The sequence below is a fragment of the Gadus morhua genome, chromosome 13, assembly GCF_902167405.1.
Source record: "Gadus morhua chromosome 13, gadMor3.0, whole genome shotgun sequence".
Taxonomy (NCBI): Eukaryota; Metazoa; Chordata; class Actinopteri; order Gadiformes; family Gadidae; genus Gadus; species Gadus morhua.
Window position 1 is genome coordinate 9794127 of NC_044060.1, and position 24896 is coordinate 9819022.

General features: G+C 39.5%; 4 protein-coding genes across 4 annotated transcripts; all 4 read left to right on the forward strand.

Moving 5' to 3' along the window:
- The first annotated feature begins 1587 nt into the window (after positions 1–1587).
- On the forward strand, positions 1588–3919 carry LOC115557140 (odorant receptor 131-2-like). Its single transcript, XM_030374739.1, has 3 exons — positions 1588–1595; positions 1799–1976; positions 3158–3919. The coding sequence occupies exons 1-3, from the start codon at positions 1588–1590 to the stop codon at positions 3917–3919; spliced, it is 948 nt and encodes a 315-aa protein (XP_030230599.1).
- Positions 3920–6893: 2974 nt separating this feature from the next.
- Positions 6894–11288, forward strand: LOC115557141 (odorant receptor 131-2-like). The gene is made up of 5 exons (XM_030374741.1): positions 6894–7106; positions 7197–7431; positions 7543–7606; positions 9134–9311; positions 10491–11288. The coding sequence occupies exons 1-5, from the start codon at positions 6894–6896 to the stop codon at positions 11286–11288; spliced, it is 1488 nt and encodes a 495-aa protein (XP_030230601.1).
- A 1196-nt stretch (positions 11289–12484) lies between these two features.
- LOC115557142 (odorant receptor 131-2-like) lies at positions 12485–17398 on the forward strand. The gene is made up of 3 exons (XM_030374742.1): positions 12485–12924; positions 14258–15004; positions 17378–17398. Exons 1-3 carry the CDS (start codon positions 12787–12789, stop codon positions 17396–17398), a joined length of 906 nt encoding a protein of 301 aa, XP_030230602.1. The 5' UTR covers positions 12485–12786.
- Positions 17399–18206: 808 nt separating this feature from the next.
- LOC115557143 (odorant receptor 131-2-like) lies at positions 18207–21458 on the forward strand. Its single transcript, XM_030374743.1, has 2 exons — positions 18207–18379; positions 20673–21458. Exons 1-2 carry the CDS (start codon positions 18242–18244, stop codon positions 21456–21458), a joined length of 924 nt encoding a protein of 307 aa, XP_030230603.1. The 5' UTR covers positions 18207–18241.
- Positions 21459–24896: the final 3438 nt, after the last annotated feature.

Consider the following 24896-nt stretch of genomic DNA (forward strand, 5'->3'; position numbering starts at 1 on the left):
CTAAATGCAGTAGATTACTGTTAGAATTTCGCTGTAGTTGACATCGTAGTCTTACAGTGTGGAAATGTATCAAGCCAAGATTGCGGTTCACCACTTTTGATCCATTTAAGATTCATGTGTTCACTCGGAAATAAAAAAATATTGACATTCATCTTTTGACTATATGGAATTATTGCCTGCAATTAAGAGAGTATAAATGCTCACTTTGCACACAAGACAGTAGAGCATTTCATTAGTTTAGCCTTGAGCCTACAAAGTGAATCTGCATGACAGTAATATTGATAATTAACTGAGCTGTTACGAAGGGTTTGATAAGTGGCCCAACAAGGATGGGGGAAAAGTTTTTTTAGTTTCTTCAATAATTTATAAAGCTTTAAACCAAAATCTATTCCCTACAGTTGCCGCAAATGTTGATCGGCGATACAGCAAACACATCTTTGCAATCAAACAAAGCCTTAAGTGCAGTTTTTTGATATCATCTTAGAGAAAATATACTGTCCAAATAATTTCATACATAGCAGAGACAAACATCAGCAACAACCATATTGAACCTCTGGCCACCATTTCAATCCTGCCCATATAGATATATGGTTATGATTGACCTGAACCAGGCTATAATGGCTAGAAACCTGTCTGATCGGGAGGCGGGCCAGACAACCTGTCAGAACAAATATTAAATTAGCTCTCACATCCATCTGGTTCCCAGGCTATCACTTCAATGTTTCAGAGGAAAAAATACCAAACTGAATACTCATCGAAAACTAGGGAGCATCAACAAGTGCAAATTATGGATTTATCTTATTGTATTAATTATAACTTAAATGTGTATAAAAGTGATGGTTTACTACATAAAACTACGTAAAATTCCTCCAAGTATCATAAAAATAGTGTAATGGTGTTCTAAATGTGAACCTAAAGTTAATTTACAAACTACGAAAACAATCCTTAAATATATGTAGAATAAAAGTGATCTTAAAGTGCAGTTCCGTGTGCGCCCAAGTATAGTGTCAAAGGTGTAAGAGTACTTATAATGCATGTATAGGGTACCTAAAGACTAGATCACTAAAATCATATTCTTTTGAAATGTTTTGAGCAATGAGTAATATTTAGGGTGAAGTAAGTAAAAAGTAAAATGGTCAGCTTTTTCTTTATTTCACTTAGGTTTCACACACACACACACACACACACACACACACACACGCACGCACGCACACACACACACACACACACACACACACACACACACACACACACACACACACACACACACACACACATACAGACGCACACACACACACACACACACACACACACACAAACACACACACACACACACACACACACACACACACACACACACACACACAAACACACACACACACACACACACACACACACACACACACACACACACACACACACACACACACACACACACACACACACACACGCACACGCTCAAACACACACACACACACACACACACACGTTTTACAAGCCCCTAGGACTTTAACAGGTTCTATATGAACGATGGTATTCTGCGAACAGTATTGGCAAGGGTCAGTATTGGCAAGACATCTAGCCGAGATGGACGAGTATGGTTTTGTATTTAAAAGATGTTTACTAAATTTACTAATCCGAACTGTGTTAGTATTACCCTCATAGTATGTACTAGAAGTAATACTAGAATGTAGTCTTAACTTTTTTTAAATAATTTATGAAAAAAAAGGTAAAAGGCAAGCAATTTAATGTGATATTAACATTAGAATAAATGTTACTACTGAATCTGTTCTTCCAGGTATAGGGTAAGAGACCTCAGAACACTGAATGAGTCGTTGGTCGGGAGAAATTCCTCAGCTCTCCTTTTTACAGAAACGTATTCTACAATCGTCACCAAGACCGTCGTTCTCGTGGCGCTCTGCATCTCCATCAACTACATCAACGGCACCCTGGTCCATACCTTCACCAAACATCAGGTACCTTGCTCACAATAGCCTGACACAGTGATTACAGAGAAGGGTCATAAAGGATAGGTAGACAACGTAGAGGTTGGACACGGAAAACAGCAGCAGGTCATTGAGGTGTGGGTAGGGGCTAGATAGTGAATATGGAGCAGGGCCATTTAGGAGCAGGTAAAGCTTAAAACGTCTTGCCTAAGGAGGCTAACAGGTAGGTTAAGGACAGCACAGCACAGTGTAGCATTGATATTGCTCCAGAAATCGTTTTTTAGATTTCAGATTGTATAGTTTTGGCTTTTGGAATTATATGCTATAAAGTGTGGAGGGGCGGTTGATGGAAAGATTGCTATTCGTGGTGGCCCTTTTCAGTTTCCTTAACACAGTATATTGACACATGCTTAACGTGACCTTTAGGTTGTGTTTATGCAATGTCTATGCTCTTGCTATGAAGGAATCTTGCAACATTTTGTGTGTGTGTGTGTGTGTTTGTGTGTGTGTGTGTGTGTGTGTGTGTGTGTGTGTGTGTGTGTGTGTGTGTGTGTGTGTGTGTGTGTGTGTGTGTGTGTGTGTGTGTGTGCTTGGCCTGTCATTCTGATTCTGTCTGTCAGTAGAGACTGAGTCATATATTTAATATTAGAAATGTTGTCTTTTATCCAAAGCAGCTAAAAGTGAATAAAGATATAGTAGATTAAGGTGATGTAGCTAAGATTGATAAGTTGTAAAGAGAGGCGGCAGGAAAGAGCACAAGATTTTGAAAGAAAAAAAAAACACAAATCATCCCCTCCCTCTCCTTTGCTCCATCCTCTAGGTTCTCTGCCATTGAGAAGGGTCACTTTTCATGCAACTGTTTTTGATAGGAAAGATGGATTCCCTGAACCATGCAGGGAAGAGCTTCCCGGATGGATGAGAGATGAACTGGGAGCGCTCTAAAATATGTATTGGGTCATGCAGACACGGGCCGTCAACTTGAACAGATATTGTAATGGCACATTACACTCACTGATAGCTGGTGAATGATTTTGGCATCTCTTTAAACTCAAACTCATATAATAGTTCTGACATGCAGGTGTGAAGATGTGAAGAAGGGCTGTATGAATCCTGCAACCTTTTAAGGTGCAGGGAGGGAGGGAGACGGTCGACGTTGATGATTTAACAATGTTTCTGCTTGCCCTAACCATTACTACCTCTTTCTCCTGCAGCTCTTTAGGGTGGACCCTCGATACATCCTCTTCATCCACCTGGTTCTCAACGATATCATCCAGCTGTCGTTGTCTGGGCTTCTGATCGCTATCTGGTACATCTTCAACACCATCAACGTTTCTTTCTGCTGCCTCCTGCTGGTCATCGCCATCTGCACTACCCTCAACACCCCTCTCAACTTGGCCTGTATGGCAGTGGAGTGCTATGTAGCTGTGTGCTTCCCTATGCGTTACCTACAGATTTGCACTGTGAAGAGAACCTACATCCTGATAGGTTTGATTTGGGGGGCGAGTGCCATCTCCATCCTACCCGACATCTTCCTGCTCGTGATAGTGGAGCCTCCAAGCTTCTTTCATGCCAGGGTTATCTGCATCCGGGACATGGTCTTCAGGAGCAGCATCCAGAAGAGGAACACCTCCCACATCATCTGTCTAGTTGTGGTCTGGCTAACCTTGTTCTTCACCTATTTCAATGTTCTATTCGCGGCCAAGGCGGCCAACGCAGATGTGAAGAAGGCGAGGAACACTCTGCTTCTGCATGGCTTCCAGCTCCTGCTCTGCATGATGACTTACATACAGCCCCTATTTCAGGCAGCCCTGCTGTACCTTTTCCCCCAGCATATCAACGACAGTAGGTTCGCCTTATATGTCTTAATTCAGGTCATGCCACGCTTCCTAAGCCCCATTATTTATGGAGTAAGAGATAAGAAGTTCCGAAACTATCTCAGTAGATATTTGATGTGTGAAGTCAAGTCATCATAAAAACCAAACCAAACCGTCACAATCACAAAGCAGGATTCTAAATAATAAAATAAACAAGCAAAATATTAACGTTGTAGTATTCCAGATGTTCCAGATACATTTCTTCTTATATAGCGCATTTCTTACACCAAGCAGTTCAATGTGCTTTACAGAGAAAAAGACAACAGTATCATTTATAGTGAAGAAGTACATGCAAGCAATATAATGAAAGACCTTCAATGTAATCACATATACTATAAAAAATAAAGGGAGAAAAGATGTGCTGTATGAACATGTCGTGTATGTATATATATATATATTTTTTATATAGTATATAGTTTGGTCCAATGCCATTTAGTGCTTTAAAAACAAGAAGTAGAGCTTTAAATTCAATTCTATAAATAACAGGAAGCAAGTGTAAGGACCTTAGGATAGGGGTGATGTGCTCATTCCTCTTAGTCCTAGTTAGCACCCTAGCAGCAGCGTTTGGTATAGCTTGTAGTTCCTTTATAGTTATTAAAGAGGGATACAAAGAGGGCACACAACATCACCAAGGACACTACACACCCCCAGCACACACTGTACACAATGCTACCATCTGGCAGACGCTACAGGAGCATGAAAGCCAGAACAACCAGACCTAAAAAACGTTTTTATCCACAGACCATCAGCTGAATGACTCTCTCAAACACTGATGACATTGTATTTATTTTCAACTGTGAGCTTCATTTACACTATGTACTTATCTACCAATAATATTCAATATCCAATGTATATATTCAAACTTCTACATTTCAAAGTCTTCCAGGGCCTTCTGCTGTATGCAAACATTGCACATGCTAAACAGCACCTTATATTTAACTGTTTTTGTTTAACTAAATTCTGCTCGTTGTACCGATTTTTTTAGTAGTTTAGTTATTTATCTACTTTATTTTAAGCATATTTTGTGTCAATAACTGATTTTCAAAATATTGTGAAAATGGCAAAGACCTAGTAGTATCCTGGGAGTATTAATAATAATAATAATAATGAATTTTATTTGTAATGCACTTTATATTGAGCAAACAATCTCAAAGTGCTACATAAGAAAAAAAAGAAAAGTAAAAGTTAAAATTTGGAGAGAGAACGTCTCTCCAAAGGAAACGGTAGGTTTTTAGGCCTTTTTTAAAAGTGTCCAGGGTCAGTGGTGCTCTCAGGTGGTCAGGGAGAGCATTCCAAAGACAGGGAGCGGCGTGACAGAAAGCTCTGTCTCCCATGGTTCGGAGTTTGGTCCTTGGGATCTGCAGCAGGTTTGCCTGACCGGAGCGGAGGTGTCGTGAAGTGGGCTGAGGGGTGATTAGCTCCTTCAGGTAAATAGGAGCATTACCATGGAGGCACTGGTGGGTCAGTAGGGAAACCTTGTATTTAATCCTGAATGGGACAGGGAGCCAGTGGAGGGATTTGAGAATTGGTGTGATGTGGTCAAATTTTCGTGTCCTTGTAAGGATCCGGGCAGCACAGTTTTGAATGTATTGTAGTTTTTGGATGTTTTTGTTGGAGACCCCGGCAAGAAGAGCATTACAGTAGTCCAGCCTGGTGGAGACAAAGGCATGGACGAGTTTTTCTGCATCTGGGAGAGAGAGTGATGGACGGAGTTTTGCAATGTTTTTTAGGTGGTAAAAAGAGTTTTTGCAAAGCTGTTTGATGTGAAGTTCAAAGGTCAGGTGGGGGTCCATTATTACACCAAGGTTGGTGACTGATGGAGAAAGGTGGATGTCGTGGCCGGCGAAGGTGATACTGGTAATGGTGGATGACCGGGCCTGATGTGGGGTGCCAATGAGAATGGCTTCAGTTTTTGAACTGTTAAGCTGCAGAAAATTCTCCTTCATCCACGCCTTTGTCTCCCCCAGGCAGGTGGTGAGTGTGGAAGATGGCAGGGTGTCAGAGGATGCTGGGTTGATTTTGAAATAAAGTAATGTGTGCGTGATGTTTTTCATAATCATGCACTACAATTATATGTGGGTATGCAGTGAATGGTTAGTTGGGATTGTGGTGGGCCTTAGCTGTAACATTTTACAAAAAAGGGTACAATACTTAAACATTAATGAAAAATAATTAAGGTTTAAACCTAACCCTATAGCTAACATACATTGCATTAATGTAATTAACGTTAATTATTTGACCCTTAAAAATAAGTTTATATTTATTGTAAACTTGCCGATTATATTCAAAGAAACTCGTTTGGAATCTCATTTAAATTGTTGTTGAATTTGTTTCCCTGTGGTCACAGAATTATCCTACAGATGGATGGTTCATCGAACGGTAACTTCACAGTGGTCTTATTGGACTGGCGTTACCAAGAGTGTCATGGCTGTCATGGCATCTCCATCAACTACAATGACCTCATGGTGCACACCTTCCACAGGAACCATGTCAGTTTGTTCAGGTTCCTCTGGTTTCTGATTATTTCTGATCAACGAATTGAAATGTCTTTTCAAACTTCAATTTTTTGTTAAAATATTGTAACTCTTATCATAATAATATTCTAATGATCAATTTTTTATGATATACATTTTCCACCACATTTTTTAGTGATTATTGGAAGTTGATTTAAATAATATATTATGGAATTGCTAAATGGAAAAAGGGAACATTTTAACACATTGTGAGATTGATGGAATGACTTTTATACAGGGGTTTTACTGTTTGCACAATAGTTATAAATGCTATTAATATATTTTGACAGTGGTCGTAATAGTATTTATTAAAATGTATTATATATGTATATATATATATATATATATATATATTAAAAAAAAAATATATATATATATATATATATATATATATGCATATATATATGTATATATATATGTATAAAATAGTATTACTGCACAATATTAACATTACCCCTTCCATGATCTGACCATGTGGCTTCTTGATTTTAATATTTGTGCATATGTCTCTTCTCCTTGCTGCCAGGGGCTGCACCTGAACTCTCTTTTACATCCTCTTCATGCACCTGGTGGTCAATGACATGTTCCTTCTCTCCCAAATGTCCCTGCTGCTGCTGACTGACCTCCTGTTCAACATCAATGTGGCAATCTGCATCTGCCTGCTCCTAATCATCGTCTGCACTAACACTAACACACCGTTGAACCTAGCGGTGATGGCGCTGGAGGGCTACATCGCCGTCTGCTTTCCTCTCCGCCATGCCCAGATCTGCTCGGTGAGGAAGACCTACCTGGTTATTGGCTTGATCTGGGTGATGAGCTGGCTCGCCGCCCTATGATGTCTTTGTGGCGCTTGGGACCTGGAGCCCCTGGGTTTCTTCCTATCCAGGGTCTTCTGTGTTGGGGACAGAGTCTTCAGAAACCCCCTCCTCAAAGAGAAGAGGGACGCCTCCTACATCATCTTCCTGGTCCTTGTCTGGTTCATCCTCTTCTACACATATTTCAAAATCCTATTCGCTGCCAAGGGTGCTTCAGCAGATGCCAAAAAGGCAAGGAACACAGTGGTCCTCCACGGCTTTCAGCTGCTACGAGCATGCTCACGTACCGGTGGCCCTTGTTTGTGGAAGGTTTGTCCGCTCTCTTTCCGGAAGGGGCTTTATCTACTCGCTTCTCACTGTTCATCCTCATCCAGATCCTGCCTCTGCTCATCAGCCCAGCTCATCTACGGCCTCAGAGACAGGACCTTCCGGAAGCTCCTGCTTAACGTTCTGCCAGGGTTAGGGTTACGTAATCAGTTGTCCGTTGCCTGGCAACGGAGAACTAATGACGTACCCGGTACAAATTTGGCACCCGGTACAAATTTGGCGTGACACCACCATTTCAATCCTGCCCATATAGATATATGGTTATGATTGACCTGAACCAGGCTTTTATGGCTAGAAATCTGTCTGATCGGGAGGCGGGCCAGACAACCTGTCAGAACAAATATTAAATTAGCTCTCAGATCCATCTGGTTCCCAGGCTATCACTTCAAGGTTTCAGAGGAAAAAATACCAAACTGAATACTCATCGAAAACTAGGGAGCGTCAACAAGTGCAAATTATGAATTTATCTCATTGTATTAATTATAACTTAAATGTGTATAAAAGTGATCGTTTACTACATAAAACTACATAAAATTCCTCCAAGTATCATAAAAATAGTGTATTGGTGCTCTAAATGTGAACCTAAAGTTAATTTACAGACTAGGAAAACAATCCTTAAATATATGTATAATAAAGGTGATCTTAAAGTGCAGTTCCGTGTGCGCCCAAGTATAGTGTCAAAAATGTAAGAGTACTTATAATGCATGCATAGGGTACCTAAAGACTAGATCACTAAAATCATATTCTTATGAAATGATTTGAGTTTTTTTGATTTGATTTAAATTTATTTCAAAAAAGAAAACAAAAAATATACATCATACACAAATTATTTATGTTAAACAAAATAGAAAGCATAATTCGATACATAAATGATAAATACTTGATAATTGTAACATGTTCGAAAAGGGGTGGGAAGAAGTTTACATTTATTTAATCCCATCCCTTCTCCGTAATTCATTGAAATTAACACTCCTTGCTTTGAGCAATGAGTAATATTTAGGGTGAAGTAAGTAAAAAGTAAAATGTTCAGCTTTTTCTTTATTTCACTTAGGTTTCACACACACACATACACACACACACCACACATGGACACGCACACACACACACACACACACACACACACACACACACACACACACACACACACACACACACACACACACACACACACATACAGACGCACACACACTCAAACACACACACACACACACACACACACACACACACACACACACACACACACACACACACACACACTCAAACACACACACACACACACACACACACACACACACACACACACACACACACACACACACACACACACACACACACACACACACACACACGTCTTACAAGCCCCTAGGACTTTAACAGGTTCAATATAAACGATTGTATTCTGCGAACAGTATTGGCAAGGGTCAGTATTGGCAAGACATCTAGCAGAGATGGACGAGTATGGTTTTATATTTAAAAGATGTTTACTAAATTTACTAATCTGAACTGTATTAGTATTACCCTCATAGTATGTACTAGAAGTAATACTAGAATGTAGTCTTGACTTTTTTTAAATAATTTATTTAAAAAAAGTAAAAGGCAAGCAATTTAATGTGATATTAACATTAGAATAAATGTTACTACTGAATCTGTTCTTCCAGGTATAGGGTAAGAGATCTCAGAACACTGAATGAGTCGTTGGTCGGGAGAAATTCCTCAGCTCTCCTTATTACAGAAACGTTTACTACAGTCGTCGCCAAGAACGTCATTGTCGTGGTGCTCTGCATCTCCATCAACTACATCAACGGCACCCTGGTCCATACCTTCACCAAACATCAGGTACCTTGCTCACAATAGCCAGACACAGTGATTACAGAGAAGGGTCATAAAGGATAGGTAGACAACGTAGAGGTTGGACACGGAAAACAGCAGCAGGTCATTGAGGTGTGGGTAGGGGCTAGATAGTGAATATGGAGCAGGGCCATTTAGGAGCAGGTAATGCTTAAAACGTCTTGCCTAAGGAGGCTAACAGGTAGGTTAAGGACAGCACAGCACAGTGTAGCATTGATATTGCTCCAGAAATCGTTTTTTAGATTTCAGATTGTATAGTTTTGGCTTTTGGAATTATATGCTATAAAGTGTGGAGGGGCGGTTGATGGAAAGATTGCTATTCGTGGTGGCCCTTTTCAGTTTCCTTAACACAGTATATTGACACATGCTTAACGTGACCTTTAGGTTGTGTTTATGCAATGTCTATGCTCTTGCTATGAAGGAATATTGCAACATTTTGTGTGTGTGTGTGTGTGTGTGTGTGTGTGTGTGTGTGTGTGTGTGTGTGTGTGTGTGTGTGTGTGTGTGTGTGTGTGTGTGTGTGTGTGTGTGTGTGCTTGGCCTGTCATTCTGATTCTGTTTGTCAGTAGAGACTGAGTCATATATTTAATATTAGAAATGTTGTCTTCTATCCAAAGCAGCTAAAAGTGAATAAAGATATGGTAGATTAAGGTGATGTAGCTAAGATTGATAAGTTGTAAAGAGAGGCGGCAGGAAAGAGCACAAGATTTTGAAAGAAAAAAAAAAAAAAAAATCATCCCCTCGCTCTACTTTGCTCCATCCCTAGGTTTCTCTGCCTTTGAGAAGGGTCACTTTTCATGCAACTGTTTTTGATAGGAAAAATGGATCCCTGAATCATGCAGGGAAGAGCTTCCCGGATGGATGAGAGATGAACTGTGAGCGCTCTAAAATATGTATTGGGTCATGCAGACACTGGCCGTCAACTTGAACAGATATTGTAATGGCACATTACACTCACTGATAGCTGGTGAATGATTTTGGCATCTCTTTAAACTCAAACTCATATAATAGTTCTTACATGTAGGTGTGAAGATGTGAAGAAGGGCTGTATGAATCCTGCAACCTTTTAAGGTGCAGGGAGGGAGGGAGACGGTCGACATTGATGATTTAACAATGTTTCTGCTTGGAGTGGAATACCCTAACCATTACTAACTCTTTCTCCTGCAGCTCTTTAGGGTGAACCCTCGATACATCCTCTTCATCCACCTGGTTCTCAACGATATGATCCAGCTGTCGATTTCTGGGCTTCTGGTCGTTATCTGGTACACCTTCTACACCATCAACGTTTCTTTCTGCTGCCTCCTGTTGGTCATCTCCATCTGCACTAGCCTCAACACCCCTCTCAACCTGGCCTGTATGGCAGTGGAGTGCTATGTAGCTGTGTGCTTCCCTATGCGTTACCTACAGATTTGCACTGTGAAGAGAACCTACATCCTGATAGGTTTGATTTGGGGGGTGAGTGCCATCTCCATCCTACCCGACATCTTCCTGCTCGTGATAGTGGAGCCTCCAAGCTTCTTTCATGCCAGGGTTATCTGCATCCGGGACATGGTCTTCAGGAGCAGCATCCAGAAGAGGAACACCTCCCACATCATCTGTCTAGTTGTGGTCTGGCTAACCTTGTTCTTCACCTATTTCAATGTTCTGTTCGCGGCCAAGGCGGCCAACGCAGATGTGAAGAAGGCGAGGAACACTCTGCTTCTGCATGGCTTCCAGCTCCTGCTCTGCATGATGACTTACATACAGCCCCTACTTCAGGCAGCCCTGCTGTACCTTTTCCCCCAACATATCTATGAAAGTTTGTTCGCCTTATATGTCTTAATTCAGGTCATGCCACGCTTCCTAAGCCCCATTGTTTATGGAGTAAGAGATAAGAAGTTCCGGAACTATCTCAGTAGATATTTGATGTGTGAAGTCATCATAAAAACCAAACCAAACCATCACAATCACAAAGCAGGATTCTAAATAATATAAGAAAAAAGCCAAATATTACCTTTGTTGTATTTCAGATGTTCCAGACACAATTTTTTTTGCATAGCACATTTCTGACACCAAGCAGTTCAATGTGTATTGCAAAGAAAGAGACAACAGTGTAATTTATAGTGAAGAAGTACATGCAAGCAATATAATGAAAGACCTTCAATGAAATCACACATATACTAGAAAAAATAAAGGTAGAAAAAGATGTGCTGTATGAACATGTCGTGTATATTCAAAAACATTTTTCTTTATATTGTATATAGTTCGGTCCAATGCCCTTTAGTGCTTTAACAGGTTAAAAACAAGAAGTAGAGCTTTAAATTCAATTCTATAAATAACAGGAAGCCAGTGTAAGGACCTTAGGATAGGGGTGATGTGCTCACTCCTCTTAGTCCTAGTAAGCACCCTAGCGGCAGCGTTTTGTATAGCTTGTAGTTGCTTTATAGTTATTTGGGGAATCCAAGTTAAAAGGGCATTACCTTAGTCTATCCTGCTTGAAATAACAGCAGTAATACGTTATTCTAGGTCACACTCTGACATAAGGTTCCCCAATTTTGCAATGTTTTTCAGGTGAAAAAAATGCTGATTTAGTGATCAATCAAAACAAAATGGGAGACAAGACATTAAATCAAAGTCACACTTTGATTTAATGTTGATAGACTAATATTTAAAGAAGTGGTCCTTACAATTGAAGGCACTGATGTTTGAATTATGTTGTCAAATGCTACTGATCTATGCATTCGTTTGTTGAAGTTGTGTTTAACGACGCATATTTATGTTCCATTAAATGCTGGAAGCTATCCATTTGAACTTATTATAATATTGTGTTAATACAAATTACTATAGATTTACTTGAACAGATAAAAACATAATTCATTATGACACACTCACAATCTCTATCCATCACTCACATGCAATCTTTATCTATCACTCACACACACGCACGCACGCACCCACGCACGCACGCACGCACGCACGCACGCACGCACGCACGCACGCACGCACACACACACACACACACACACACACACACACACACACACACACACACACACACACACACACACACACACACACACACAAACACACACAACTAAGCCCCTAGACTCTATATGGTCTATATAAACCATGTCACTATGTGATTTATCCTCACATTCTCCTCACTTCAACATGACATTATGTCTCATTGATAAAGCTGATGGTTTAAATAATACTCTTTGCTTACTATTCTATTAGCACTGGCATCAGCCAGTCTATGCGCCAAGCAGAGATGAATGTGTATGGTTTGATATTTACTAGATATTTACCTGCAATTACTATCTGAAATGTGTTTTTACTATTATATTATTTTATACTCTAGTATTTACTCTAGGTCAACCTCTTTTAACCTTCATTTTTTATTTAAAACATTTTTTCTTTATTCTGAAATTGTTCTTCCAGCTATCGGTTAACAGACCTCAACACCCTGAATGAGTCGTTGGTGATGGGTAACTCCTCCTCAGCTGTACTCTTAAGGGATACGTTAACTACTGCCGTCGCCAAGAATGTCATCGTCGTAGCCCTCTGCATCTCCATCAACTACATCAACGGCACCCTGGTCCATACCTTCTCCAAACACGAGGTACCAGGCCCTCCACACCCTTGGAGAGTGAAAACAGCATAGGTAATTAAGAAGCATGTAAGGTTAAGACATCTCGAGGAAGACTGAAAACACCCTGAATCAAAACAAGACACCTTTTCTGGGAGGCAAACACCCTAGTCACTAAACTAGTCTACATTATCTCATAACTTGGCTGCATTTGATTTATAATTGTCTCATTTACACAGCTATGTGCAAATCACTGCTCTAGTCTGCTTGGATTTTGATATTGGCATTTCTAAGTTCATCCTTATTTCTGTATGAGCAGTAGTGAGCTTTGGAGATATTATATTAGCAGGCAATGAAAAAATCTTAAAATTGAAATTTTCCTCAGTATCTACAGATTTGTGTTTTGGCATACTTTTTGTGAGCGTATTTTTGTTATATCCTTGCTCATGCTTATTGTACCAGACCTGTGAGTGATTGAAAACAATTATTATATTCTTAGTGTGTGTGTGTGTGTGTGTGTGCGGCTGCGTGCGTGCGTGCGTGCGTGTGTGTGTGTGTGTGGGTAGGGGTGGTTGCATCACCTGCTTAGCTCCATTATCGTGTTGATGAGACTGGGCATGTTCTGCTGGATGGAGAAGTTCCATTTCATGAGTTTGTTGTACCAGTAATTCTGCTGGTACTAACAGTAAACAAAGATATAGCTCATTAGGGAGCATGTAGGGGTTAGATATATTGATCTAAGACAGTGATTCAGCATTTTGATGGGGTTGCCCAGCAATTGCGAAACCTTCATCTTTAGAAAGAAGCCCATTGATTAACCAATGTTACCATGTCCATTTACTGTTCAATGGCTTACCTTTAATTAAGATAAGCACCAATTGTTGTATCTTGTTGTTCGCTCAGTGTTTTTAACAACACAAGGCATTGTGAAATGCTGCAGATATTTATGATCGAACCCATAGTGTTTCTCCAACAGTTTTACAAAGAGAGGTGCTAAGGTGTGTGTTAGTGCACTATGTTAATGTCTTGGTTTCATAATACTGTTGCTTCTAATCTACACAATTAAATATGCAGGCCTTCCGAGGCAGAAACAAAGTGTTGGTGGGCCTAGAGAGAATCCTTCCTTTAGTTACTACTTGGCACTGTGTTCCACACATGAGGAACAAGTGTGGGATTTGGCTGAGCTTGACGTCTTTAATGCAATAAGTGTGATCTTATTTAAATTTGAAACATATAATAACAGGGTTCTGCCCACAGAATGTCAACATTCATATCAGAATTCATTTTTGTTTTTAGTTCTTTGCATTCAATTACACTTGCAGTGTGTGACAGCCTGTTTACAATGCACTAACTCTATCTCCTGCAGATCTTTAGGATGAACCCTCGATACAACCTTTTCATCCACCTGGTTCTCAACGACATGATCCAGCTGTCGTTGTCTGGGCTTCTGCACGTAATCAGCTACATGTTCTACACCATCAATGTTTCTTTCTGCTGCCTCCTGCTGGTCATCTCCATCTGCACTACCCTCAACACCCCTCTCAACCTGGCCTGTATGGCAGTGGAGTGCTATGTAGCTGTGTGCTTCCCTATGCGTTACCTACAGATTTGCACTATGAAGAGAACCTACATCCTGATAGGTTTGATTTGGGGGGCGAGTGCCATCTCCATCCTACCCGACATCTTCCTGCTCGGGATCATGAAGCCTCCAAGCTTCTTTCATAGCAGGGTGTTCTGCACCCGGGACATGGTCTTCAGGAGCAGCATCCAGAAGAGGAACACCTCCCACATCATCTGTCTAGTTGTGGTCTGGATAACCTTGTTCTTCACCTATTTCAATGTTCTGTTCGCGGCCAAGACGGCCAACGCAGATGTGAAGAAGGCGAGGAACACTCTGCTTCTGCATGGCTTCCAGCTCCTGCTCTGCATGATGACTTACATAGTGCCCATGTCTGAGACGGCCCTATTTTACTTTTTCCCCCAGCAAAAACTTGCCGTTGTCTTCACCTTCTACGTCTTTGTTCAGATCATGCCACGTTTCCTAAGCCCCATCATTTATGGAGTAAGAGATAAAACGTTCCGGAATTATCTCAAGAGATACCTGATGTGTAAAGTAAGCACAAAAAAAACAAAACGTCATAGCAATCACATAGTCAGCTTCTAAATAACAAAACAACGAGTCTTTTATCCAGAAATATATTGTGAAATTCAACATTGTATTTGTTACAATAATGTTTCACTAATCAAACACCTTTTATCTGTATGGTTATGTTTTAAACAAGATCATTCATACATCCGTGCAAATGCATTAAACAATTACAAAAAAACAGCTTCTGTTTAAATGAATGGCATAACAACAACCATCTCAGCCTGTTTAAACTTAGGGGAGGTTAACAAGAGCTCTGGGCTTCATGTGCAAAGGCACACATTGTTTAAGATTTGTACCACATCAATGGTTTTTCACGATCTCCGAGAATGGATGTAGACGTAGGCCGTGGGTTCTCATGATTAATATTAGAAATGTGTTACATGCATCTGCGCAACCTTGCTTTATATTGGTAAACTGAGAAACCCAGATGTGGGTATCTGGTTCTAGTGGGACACGCTAGTCATGTGCCCCCTATCAGCTGACCCCAAAAGCGGTGCGATCAAAACTGACACTGACAGTTGGTCAATTTAAGGGCATCCATCTAAAACACATACTATGCAAAGTTAAGTAGGATGAGCAGAATTTCATCCACCTCGCTTCTGCTTTGTATCTCATCTAAGCTAAACAATGGGTTGAGATATCTGATTGACCCCATGGGGGATTTTATAGTACTACTTGCTTCCAAATGTTGGTACACTGTTGGTATTTTGTATCTGACAGTTGTATGACATGGAAGAACAGCAAAAGAGTGAAACCATGCCGCCAAATTAAATTGTATAACAATTTCATGTAATTAATCGTTAAATCGATGACATGAGTGATTCCTGACAAAGCTATGTTTGGTGTTTATCTCTTACTGTTTACGTCTGTTTAAATGGAGAAAACGTCTTTATTTTAGCATTGTGATTTTTAGAACCGAGAGATTTAAAACACTTAAATAAGGTAAGTTATATATTTATTCACATAGGACTAGTATCGATCTGACTAAAATGATATAAGTTTGCGTAGGTTTAGTATTCACATGACTTCACTTTGAACTTTACTTTACATAGATATTATTTACAAGCAGTTTGACATTAAACATGAAGATATTTTATCATGGCAGATGTGAATACCTGCTGGCACTCCTCACACTGTCCAAAACCTTTTTAAGTTATTTTTGGTGGCCAAAAGGTTTAGCTGTGTTAAAATAAATGATGATTTATTTCTTTATATCTGCCATGTCAGGTGAGAGCTTGTGGATACCTGCTGTTATACCTCCTTGCTGTATACATGGATCCCTGTCTTCCAGTACTGGTTATTACCCATTTAGCTTAACTGGTCGATCACTTGCCTTTTGATGTAAATGTTGCGGAGGCCAGTTGTTACATTTTTTGTTTTTACTGATTGAAGATAATGTTAGGGTGAATTTCCAATTGCTTGCACGCTGCCTCAACAAACACCAACACCAAACCATAGAATGTTTGCCGAGGTTGACCAACACAGATTCAACATGTTCAACCACAAAAAAAAACTACCTCTAACAACAGCCAAGAACCACCAACGAACACCACAACACCCCAGGTTTCCGGCGCAGGAGTGAGGTAGTCTCCCTTCAGATTTGTTTAAAATAATATATATAAATACTTTTTGCTACCGAGTTCTGAGATTAATTAATTTCAAATAGTCCTCAAAACAAACCACATGTGTGATCCACACAAACTACAGTACCACTCTGCAGGGATTCAGATGTTTTGCTATGGGCAGTGAAATGCCAAAGCAGGATTCTAAATAATAAAAGAAACAAGCAAAATATTACCTTTGTTGTATTCCAGATGTTGTTCCAGATAAAAAATTTTTTGCATAGCACATTTCTGACACCAAGCAGTTCAATGTGCATTACAAAGAAAAAGACAACAGTGTAATTTATAGTGAAGAAGTACATGCAAGCAATATAATGAAATCACACATATACTATAAAAAAATAAAGGGAGAAAAAGATGTCCTGTATGAACATGTCATGTATATTCAAAAACAATTTTCTTTATATTGTATATAGTTTGGTCCAATGCCCTTTAGTGCTTTAAAAACAAGAAGTAGAGCTTTAAATTCAATTCTATAAATAACAGGAAGCCAGTGTAAGGACCTTAGGATAGGGGTGATGTGCTCACTCCTCTTAGTCCTAGTTAGCACCCTAGCGGCAGCGTTTTGTATAGCTTGTAGTTGCTTTATAGTTATTTGGGGAATCCAAGTTAAAAGGGCATTACCGTAGTCTATCCTGCTTGAAATAACAGCGGTAATACGTTATTCTAGGTCACACTCTGACATAAGGTTCCCCAATTTTGCAATGTTCTTCAGGTGAAAAAAATGCTGGTTTAGTGATCAATCAAAACAAAATGGGAGACAAGGCCAAGTCACACTTTGATTTAATGTTGATAGACTAATATTTAAAGAAGTGGTCCTTCTAATTGAAGGCACTGATGTTTGAATTATGTTGTCAAATGCTACTGATCTATGCATTCATTTGTTGAAGTTGTGTTTAACGACGCATATTTATGTTCCATTAAATGCTGGACGCTATCCATTTGAAGTTATTATAATATTGTGTCAATAGAAATTACTACGGATTTACTTGTACAGAGAAAAACATAATAGATTATGACACACACACAATCTCTATCCATCACTCACATGCACACACACGCACGCACGCACGCACGCACGCACGCACGCGCGCGCGCGCACACACACCGCACACACACACACACACACACACACACACACACACACACACACACACACACACACACACACACACACACACACACACAACTAAGCCCCTAGACTCTATATGGTCTATATAAACCATATCACTATGTGATTTATCCTCACATTCCCCTCACTTCAACATGACATTATGTCTCATTGATAAAGCTGATGGTTTAAATAATACTCTTTGCTTACTATTCTATTAGCACTGGTATCAGCCAGTCTATGCGCCAAGCAGAGATGAATGTGTATGGTTTGATATTTACTAGATATTTACCTGCAATTACTATCTGAAATGTGTTTTTACTATTATATTATTTTATACTCTAGTATTTGCTCTAGGTCAACCTCTTTTAACCTTCATTTTTTATTTAAAACATTTTTTCTTTATTCTGAAATTGTTCTTCCAGCAATCGGTTAACAGACCTCAACACCCTGAATGAGTCGTTGGTGATGGGTAACTCCTCCTCAGCTGTACTCTTAAGGGATACGTTAACTACTGCCGTCGCCAAGAATGTCATCGTCGTAGCCCTCTGCATCTCCATCAACTACATCAACGGCACCCTGGTCCATACCTTCTCCAAACACGAGGTACCAGGCCCTCCACACCCTTGGAGAGTGAAAACAGCATAGGTAATTAAGGAGCATGTAAGGTTAAGACATCTCGAGGAAGACTGGAAACACCCTGAATCAAAACAAGACACCTTTTCTGGGAGGCAAACACCCTAGTCACTAAACTAGTCTACATTATCTCATAACTTGGCTGCATTTGATTTATAATTGTCTCATTTACACGGCTATGTGCAAATCACTGCTGTAGTCTGCTTGAATTTTGATATTGGCATTTATAAGTTCATCCTTATTTCTGTATGAGCAATAGTGAGCTTTGGAGATTTTATATTAGAAGGCAATGAAAAAATCTTTAAATTGAAATTTTCCTCAGTATCTACATATTTGTGTTTTACCATACTTTTTGTGAGCGTATTTTTGTTATATCCTTGCTCATGCTTATTGTACCAGACTTGTGAGTGATTGAAAACAATTATTATATTCTTAGTGTGTGTGTGTGTGTGTGTGTGTGTGTGTGTGTGTGCGGGTGCGTGCGTGCGTGCGTGCGTGTGTGTGTGTGGGGGTAGGGGTGGTTGCATCACCTGCTTAGCTCCATTATCGTGTTGATGAGACTGGGCATGTTCTGCTGGATGGAGAAGTTCCATTTCATGAGTTTGTTGTACCAGTAATTCTGCTGGTACTAACAGTAAACAAAGATATAGCTCATTACGGAGCATGTAGGGGTTAGATATATTGATCTAAGACAGTGATTCAACATTTTGATGGGGTTGCACAGCAATTGCTAAACCTTCATCTTTAGAAAGAAGCCCATTGATTAACCAATGTTTCCATGTCCATTTACTATTCAATGGCTTACCTTTAATTAAGATAAGCACCAATTGTTGTATCTTGTTGTTCGCTCAGTGTTTTTAACAACACAAGGCATTGTGAAATGCTGCAGATATTTATGATCGAACCCATAGGGCCCTATTTTAACGGTCTGAAACGCAAGTGGGAAGCGCAAAGCGCAAGTAGCTTTGTGGGCGGTTCTACGGCGCTATCGCTATTTTACAGGCGGATAAATGACACTTGCGTAGCGAAGCAAGTGTCACAACTTCAGAAATACTGAGTCCTCAAATAAATTTCGGCAAAGAAAACGTATATGATATAACATATGATATGCGGTAACTGTGGTTCTATTTAATATACGCAATACATTATAAATATTGTTTCTTATCAGTATTGTATGCTATCCTAATATGCATGTGTCCCCGCGGTAATAGACATTGCCATTGATTGTATTATGCGTTATGTGTTTAGTTTGCGTGTGTTTAAACAGAGCACACACGCGCGCCCGCATTCATTCATTCTTTGGCATTTTTTTTCACTCGCGGTAAAACAATGTTTTTCACAATCAAATACTCATCAATCCTAAAAGTTATGGGCATGTAGGCCTACACGATGTCTCTGTCAAGAAAATATGTGTTTGCTGTACGGTGTTTGCAGATGCATTTATTTAAAAGTACAACTTATTACCGCTGCATCAGCTGTTCTTTCCCAAATAATTTACCAAGAATGTGCGGCTAGGTAGATGGGAGAAGCAAAGTGTATGCGCGAGGTGCACAAGCAATCAGTATGCATCGCATGCGCATGTATGCATGCGCCCTTAAAATAGCATCTGAACAACGCGCCACTGACTTTAAACCAGGTATTTCCTGGTAAGTAGCGCAATGGTATTCAGAAACGGCAAAATACCGTTTGCGCCAGTACACGCCTCCTCCTTCCGCCGAACCGCCCCTTGGGGCGCATGATCAATCCCTACCGGCGAGTGGCGGTGGTGGGAAAAGAACGCTCTGCGCCAGTTGTAAACTAGCAACGACACATGCGCCAGTGACTAAGTCACTTGCGCCGGATGCAAGATAGGGCCCTTCGTGTTTCTCCAACAGTTTTACAAAGAGAGGTGCTAAGGTGTGTGTTAGTGCACTATGTTGATGTCTTGGTTTCATAATACTGTTGCTTCTAATCTACACAATTAAATATGCAGGCCTTCCGAGGCACCAACAAGTGTTGGTGGGCCTAGAGAGAATCCTTCCTTTAGTTACTACTTGGCACTGTGTTCCACACATGAGGAACAAGTGTGGGATTTGGCTGAGCTTGACGTCTTTAATGCAATAAGTGTGATCTTATTTCAATTTGAAACATATAATAACAGGGTTCTGCCCACAGAATGTCAACATTCATATCAGAATTCATTTTTGTTTTTAGTTCTTTGCATTCAATTACACTTGCAGTGTGTGACAGCCTGTTTACAATTCACTAACTCTATCTCCTGCAGATCTTTAGGATGAACCCTCGATACAACCTTTTCATCCACCTGGTTCTCAACGACATGATCCAGCTGTCGTTGTCTGGGCTTCTGCACGTAATCAGCTACATGTTCTACACCATCAACGTTTCTTTCTGCTGCCTCCTGCTGGTCATCACCATCTGCACTACCCTCAACACCCCCCTCAACCTGGCCTGTATGACAGTGGAGTGCTATGTAGCTGTGTGCTTCCCTATGCGTTACCCACAGATTTGCACTGTGAAGAGAACCTACATCCTGATAGGTTTGATTTGGGGGGCGAGTGCCATCTCCATCCTACCCGACATCTTCCTGCTCGTGATCATGAAGCCTCCAAGCTTCTTTCATACCAGGGTGTTCTGCACCCGGGACATGGTCTTCAGAGGGGGCATCCAGAAGAGGAACACCTCCCACATCATCTGTCTAGTTGTGGTCTGGCTTACCTTGTTCTTCACCTATTTCAATGTTCTGTTTGCGGCCAAGGCGGCCAACAGAGATGTGAAGAAGGCGAGGAACACTCTGCTTCTGCATGGCTTCCAGCTCCTGCTCTGCATGATGACTTACATAGTGCCCATGTTTAAGACGGCCCTATTTTACCTTTTCCCCCAGCAAAAACTTGCCGTTGTCTTTACCTTCCACGTCTTTGTTCAGATCATGCCACGTTTCCTAAGCCCCATCATTTATGGAGTAAGAGATAAAACGTTCCGGAATTATCTCAAGAGATACCTGATGTGTAAAGTAAGCAAAAACAAACAAAACGTCATAGCAATCACATAGTCAGCTTCTAAATAACAAAACAACTAGTGAGTCTTTTATCCAGAAATATATTGTGACAGGAAAAATTCAACATTGTATTTGATACAATAATGTTTCACTAATCAAAAACCTTTTATCTGTATGGTTATGTTTTAAACAAGATCATTCGTACATCCGTGCAAATGCATTAAACAATTACAAAAAAACAGCTTCTGTTTAAATGAATGGCACAACAACAACCATCTCAGCCTGTTTAAACTTAGGGGAGGTTAACAAGAGCTCTGGGCTTTATGTGCAAAGGCACACATTGTTTAAGATTTGTACCACATCAATGGTTTTTCACGATCTCCGAGAATGGATGTAGACGTAGGCCGTGGTTTCTCATGATTAATATTAGAAATGTGTTACATGCATCTGCGCAACCTTGCTTTATATTGGTAAACTGAGAAACCCAGATGTGGGTATCTGGTTCTAGTGGGACACGCTAGTCATGCGCCCCCTATCAGCTGACCCCAAACGCGGTTCAATCAAAACTGACAATGACAGTTGGTCAATTTAAGGGCATCCATCTAAAACACATACTATGCAAAGTTAAGTAGGATGAGCAGAATTTCATCCACCTCGCTTCTGCTTTGTATCTCATCTAAGCTAAACAATGGGTTGAGATATCTGATTGACCCCATGGGGGATTTTATAGTACTACCTGCTTCCAAATGTTGGTACACTGTTGGTATTTTGTATCTGACATTTGTATGACATGGAAGAACAGCAAAAGAGTGAAACCATACCGCCAAATTAAATTGTATAACAATTTCATGTAATTAATCGTTAAATCGATGACATGAGTGATTCCTGACAAAGCTATCTTTGTTTTTTTTTACAGTTGCCTAGATCTCTCGTACTGTTTACGTCTGTTCAAATGGAGAAAACGTCTTTATTTTAGCATTGTGATTTTTAGAACCGAGAGATTTAAAACACTTAAATAAGGTAAGTTACATATTTATTCACATAGGACTAGTATCGACCTGACTAATATAAAATGATATAAGTTTGCGTAGGTTTAGTATTCACATGACTTCACTTTGAACTTTACTTTACATAGATATTATTTACAAGCAGTTTGACATTAAACATGAAGATATTTTATCATGGCAGATGTGAATACCTGCTGGCACTCCTCACACTGTCCAAAACCTTTTTAAGTTATTTTTGGTGGCCAAAAGGTTTAGCTGTGTTAAAATAAATGATGATTAATTTCTTTATATCTGCCATGTCAGGTGAGAGCTTGTGGATACCTGCTGTTATACCTCCTTGCTGTATATCATGGATCCCTGTCTTCCAGTACTGGTTATTACCCATTTAGCTAAACTGGTCGATCACTTTCCTTTTGATGTAAATGTTGCGGAGGCCAGTTGTTACATTTTTTGTTTTTACTGATTGAAGATAATGTTAGGGTGCATTTCCAATTGCTTGCACGCTGCCTCAACAAACACCAACACCAAACCATAGAATGTTTGCCGAGGTTGACCAACACAGATTCAACATGTTCAACCACAAAAAAAAACTACCTCTAACAACAGCCAAGAACCACCAACGAACACCACAACACCCCAGGTTTCCGGCGCAGGAGTGAGGTATTCTCCCTTCAGATTTGTTAAAAAATATATACATAAATACTTTTTGCTACCGAGTTCTGAGATTAATTAATTTCAAATAGTCCTCAAAACAAACCACATGTGTGATCCACACAAACTACAGTACCACTCTGCAGGGATTCAGACGTTTTGCTATGGGCAGTGAAATGCTGGCCCAGACAGATAATGCTAAATTAAATCACATTTCTGACCTGTTCCTATTGGTATAATTATAGGACTAATCTGAAGGTTCAAATTATTAAGTTCATCAAGAAAGCATGAACTGGTATATATTTTTTTGGTTTTTAACAATGTAAATAAATAAATGAAAACTTTTTCATATGTTTTATATTTTGATACAACGATCTGGAGGGTAATTAAAATATATGATTAAACAAATCAATTATTTATTACATATTTAATATTCTATTGCATGGCGATATAAATCTGTTGGTTGATGGCATTGGTTAACACCATGTATTTTAAATTGCAATTTTAGAATTGCTACTGTTAACTGATAACATGTATTAATCTGTTATTTAATACTATAATTATGGAAACATGGAAATGTTGTGAATACTGGTACAATATGAAAGCTGTTTGAGGACAAACTGTAATACTTTATTATGGCAACACTTTTCAATGCTGAATACTGGTGAAATACTACAGCTGTTTCAGGACAACACTTAGTTGTTATTTTACTGTTATTTTGCTTACTGGTGTCACCACAGGGATTTCTCTGCTATGTAATGTATAAAAGGTGTCTTGCTGCTAGGTGACTGTCTTCTCAGGCCACAGGTGAGTGGGGGAGAGGTAAGCCTCTAGTTTACCTTGCGGTAAAGTAGAGGTATACTCTGTTTACTTTCTCTGCATGCTGTGTGAACATTTTTAAATATTTATTCGAAACACATTACTGTGTATCATTTGAATTTTTGGGGGGTTGTAAAGTGTATCCTAAAAAAATACCTTTACAAATACTACTACCTCTCATGATGATAATAATAATTATGCATTATAATAATAATAATAATTAAAATATAGTATACAAGTTGAATATAAATACTTAAGCCATCATGGGGAATGGATTAACCTAGCGACTGTTAGTGCTTTGCACTGGTTGTATGAACATCCTTACTGTGCCGACAGTATGATATATGATATATTGTTTCACCTTCTTCTGACAAATGTACTTATTGTAAATCGCTTTGGATAGGTTCTGACTTTGTAATTTAATTAATGAATCTAAAAACGATATTCTGCAAATTATTTGGATCAGTGATTTTAATCCTGTGGGTCGTGATCGATGAGTGAGTCGCAAGGGCATTTAGAGTTGGTATAGGAGCTTATGCCAAACCTTAATCTTTAGAACAAAGCCCATTTTTTAACTAATGTTTCGATATTCATTTGTGTTTCAATGTCATACTATTTCATTGAGCTAGCCCCAATTCCTGAAGCCTTTCGTTCGTTCTATTTTTAAAAGTAGGCCAACATGAACGCATTGTTGATTCATGCAATACTGGTCTAATGTTTTTTGGGTGAAGATTATTGAATTATGACACCGATGATGACTAATGACACATGTGGGTCCTGAGGCAAGACCAGAGGAAAACCACTTGATTCCATATATTTATTTTTACCGGCTTTCAAATGTTTTGTTTCAGGAATAAGAAAAAACAAGGTAATAAACTTATCTCGTTCAAAAAACTGATTATCATTGTTCAATTGTAATGTTTTTTTTATTTGCAGAAATCGATATATGTTTATTTATATAAATTGTTATTTATTAATCCAGAGATATGTAATAGTGAGTTTAAACAATTTAATA

Bases quoted from the DNA above. Each gene is read 5' to 3' on its own strand.
- LOC115557140 (XM_030374739.1), top strand. The intron at 1,977-3,157 runs GTACCTTGCTCA...TTTCTCCTGCAG, and splicing joins ATACCTTCACCAAACATCAG to CTCTTTAGGGTGGACCCTCG.
- LOC115557141 (XM_030374741.1), top strand. From the start codon at position 6,894: ATGCACCTGGTGGTCAATGACATGTTCCTTCTCTCCCAAATGTCCCTG. The intron at 7,432-7,542 runs GTACCGGTGGCC...TCTGCTCATCAG, and splicing joins GCTGCTACGAGCATGCTCAC to CCCAGCTCATCTACGGCCTC. The intron at 9,312-10,490 runs GTACCTTGCTCA...TTTCTCCTGCAG, and splicing joins ATACCTTCACCAAACATCAG to CTCTTTAGGGTGAACCCTCG.
- LOC115557143 (XM_030374743.1), top strand. From the start codon at position 18,242: ATGGGTAACTCCTCCTCAGCTGTACTCTTAAGGGATACGTTAACTACT. The intron at 18,380-20,672 runs GTACCAGGCCCT...TATCTCCTGCAG, and splicing joins ATACCTTCTCCAAACACGAG to ATCTTTAGGATGAACCCTCG.
- LOC115557142 (XM_030374742.1), top strand. From the start codon at position 12,787: ATGGGTAACTCCTCCTCAGCTGTACTCTTAAGGGATACGTTAACTACT. The intron at 12,925-14,257 runs GTACCAGGCCCT...TATCTCCTGCAG, and splicing joins ATACCTTCTCCAAACACGAG to ATCTTTAGGATGAACCCTCG. The intron at 15,005-17,377 runs GTAAGCACAAAA...AATGTTCTTCAG, and splicing joins AGAGATACCTGATGTGTAAA to GTGAAAAAAATGCTGGTTTA.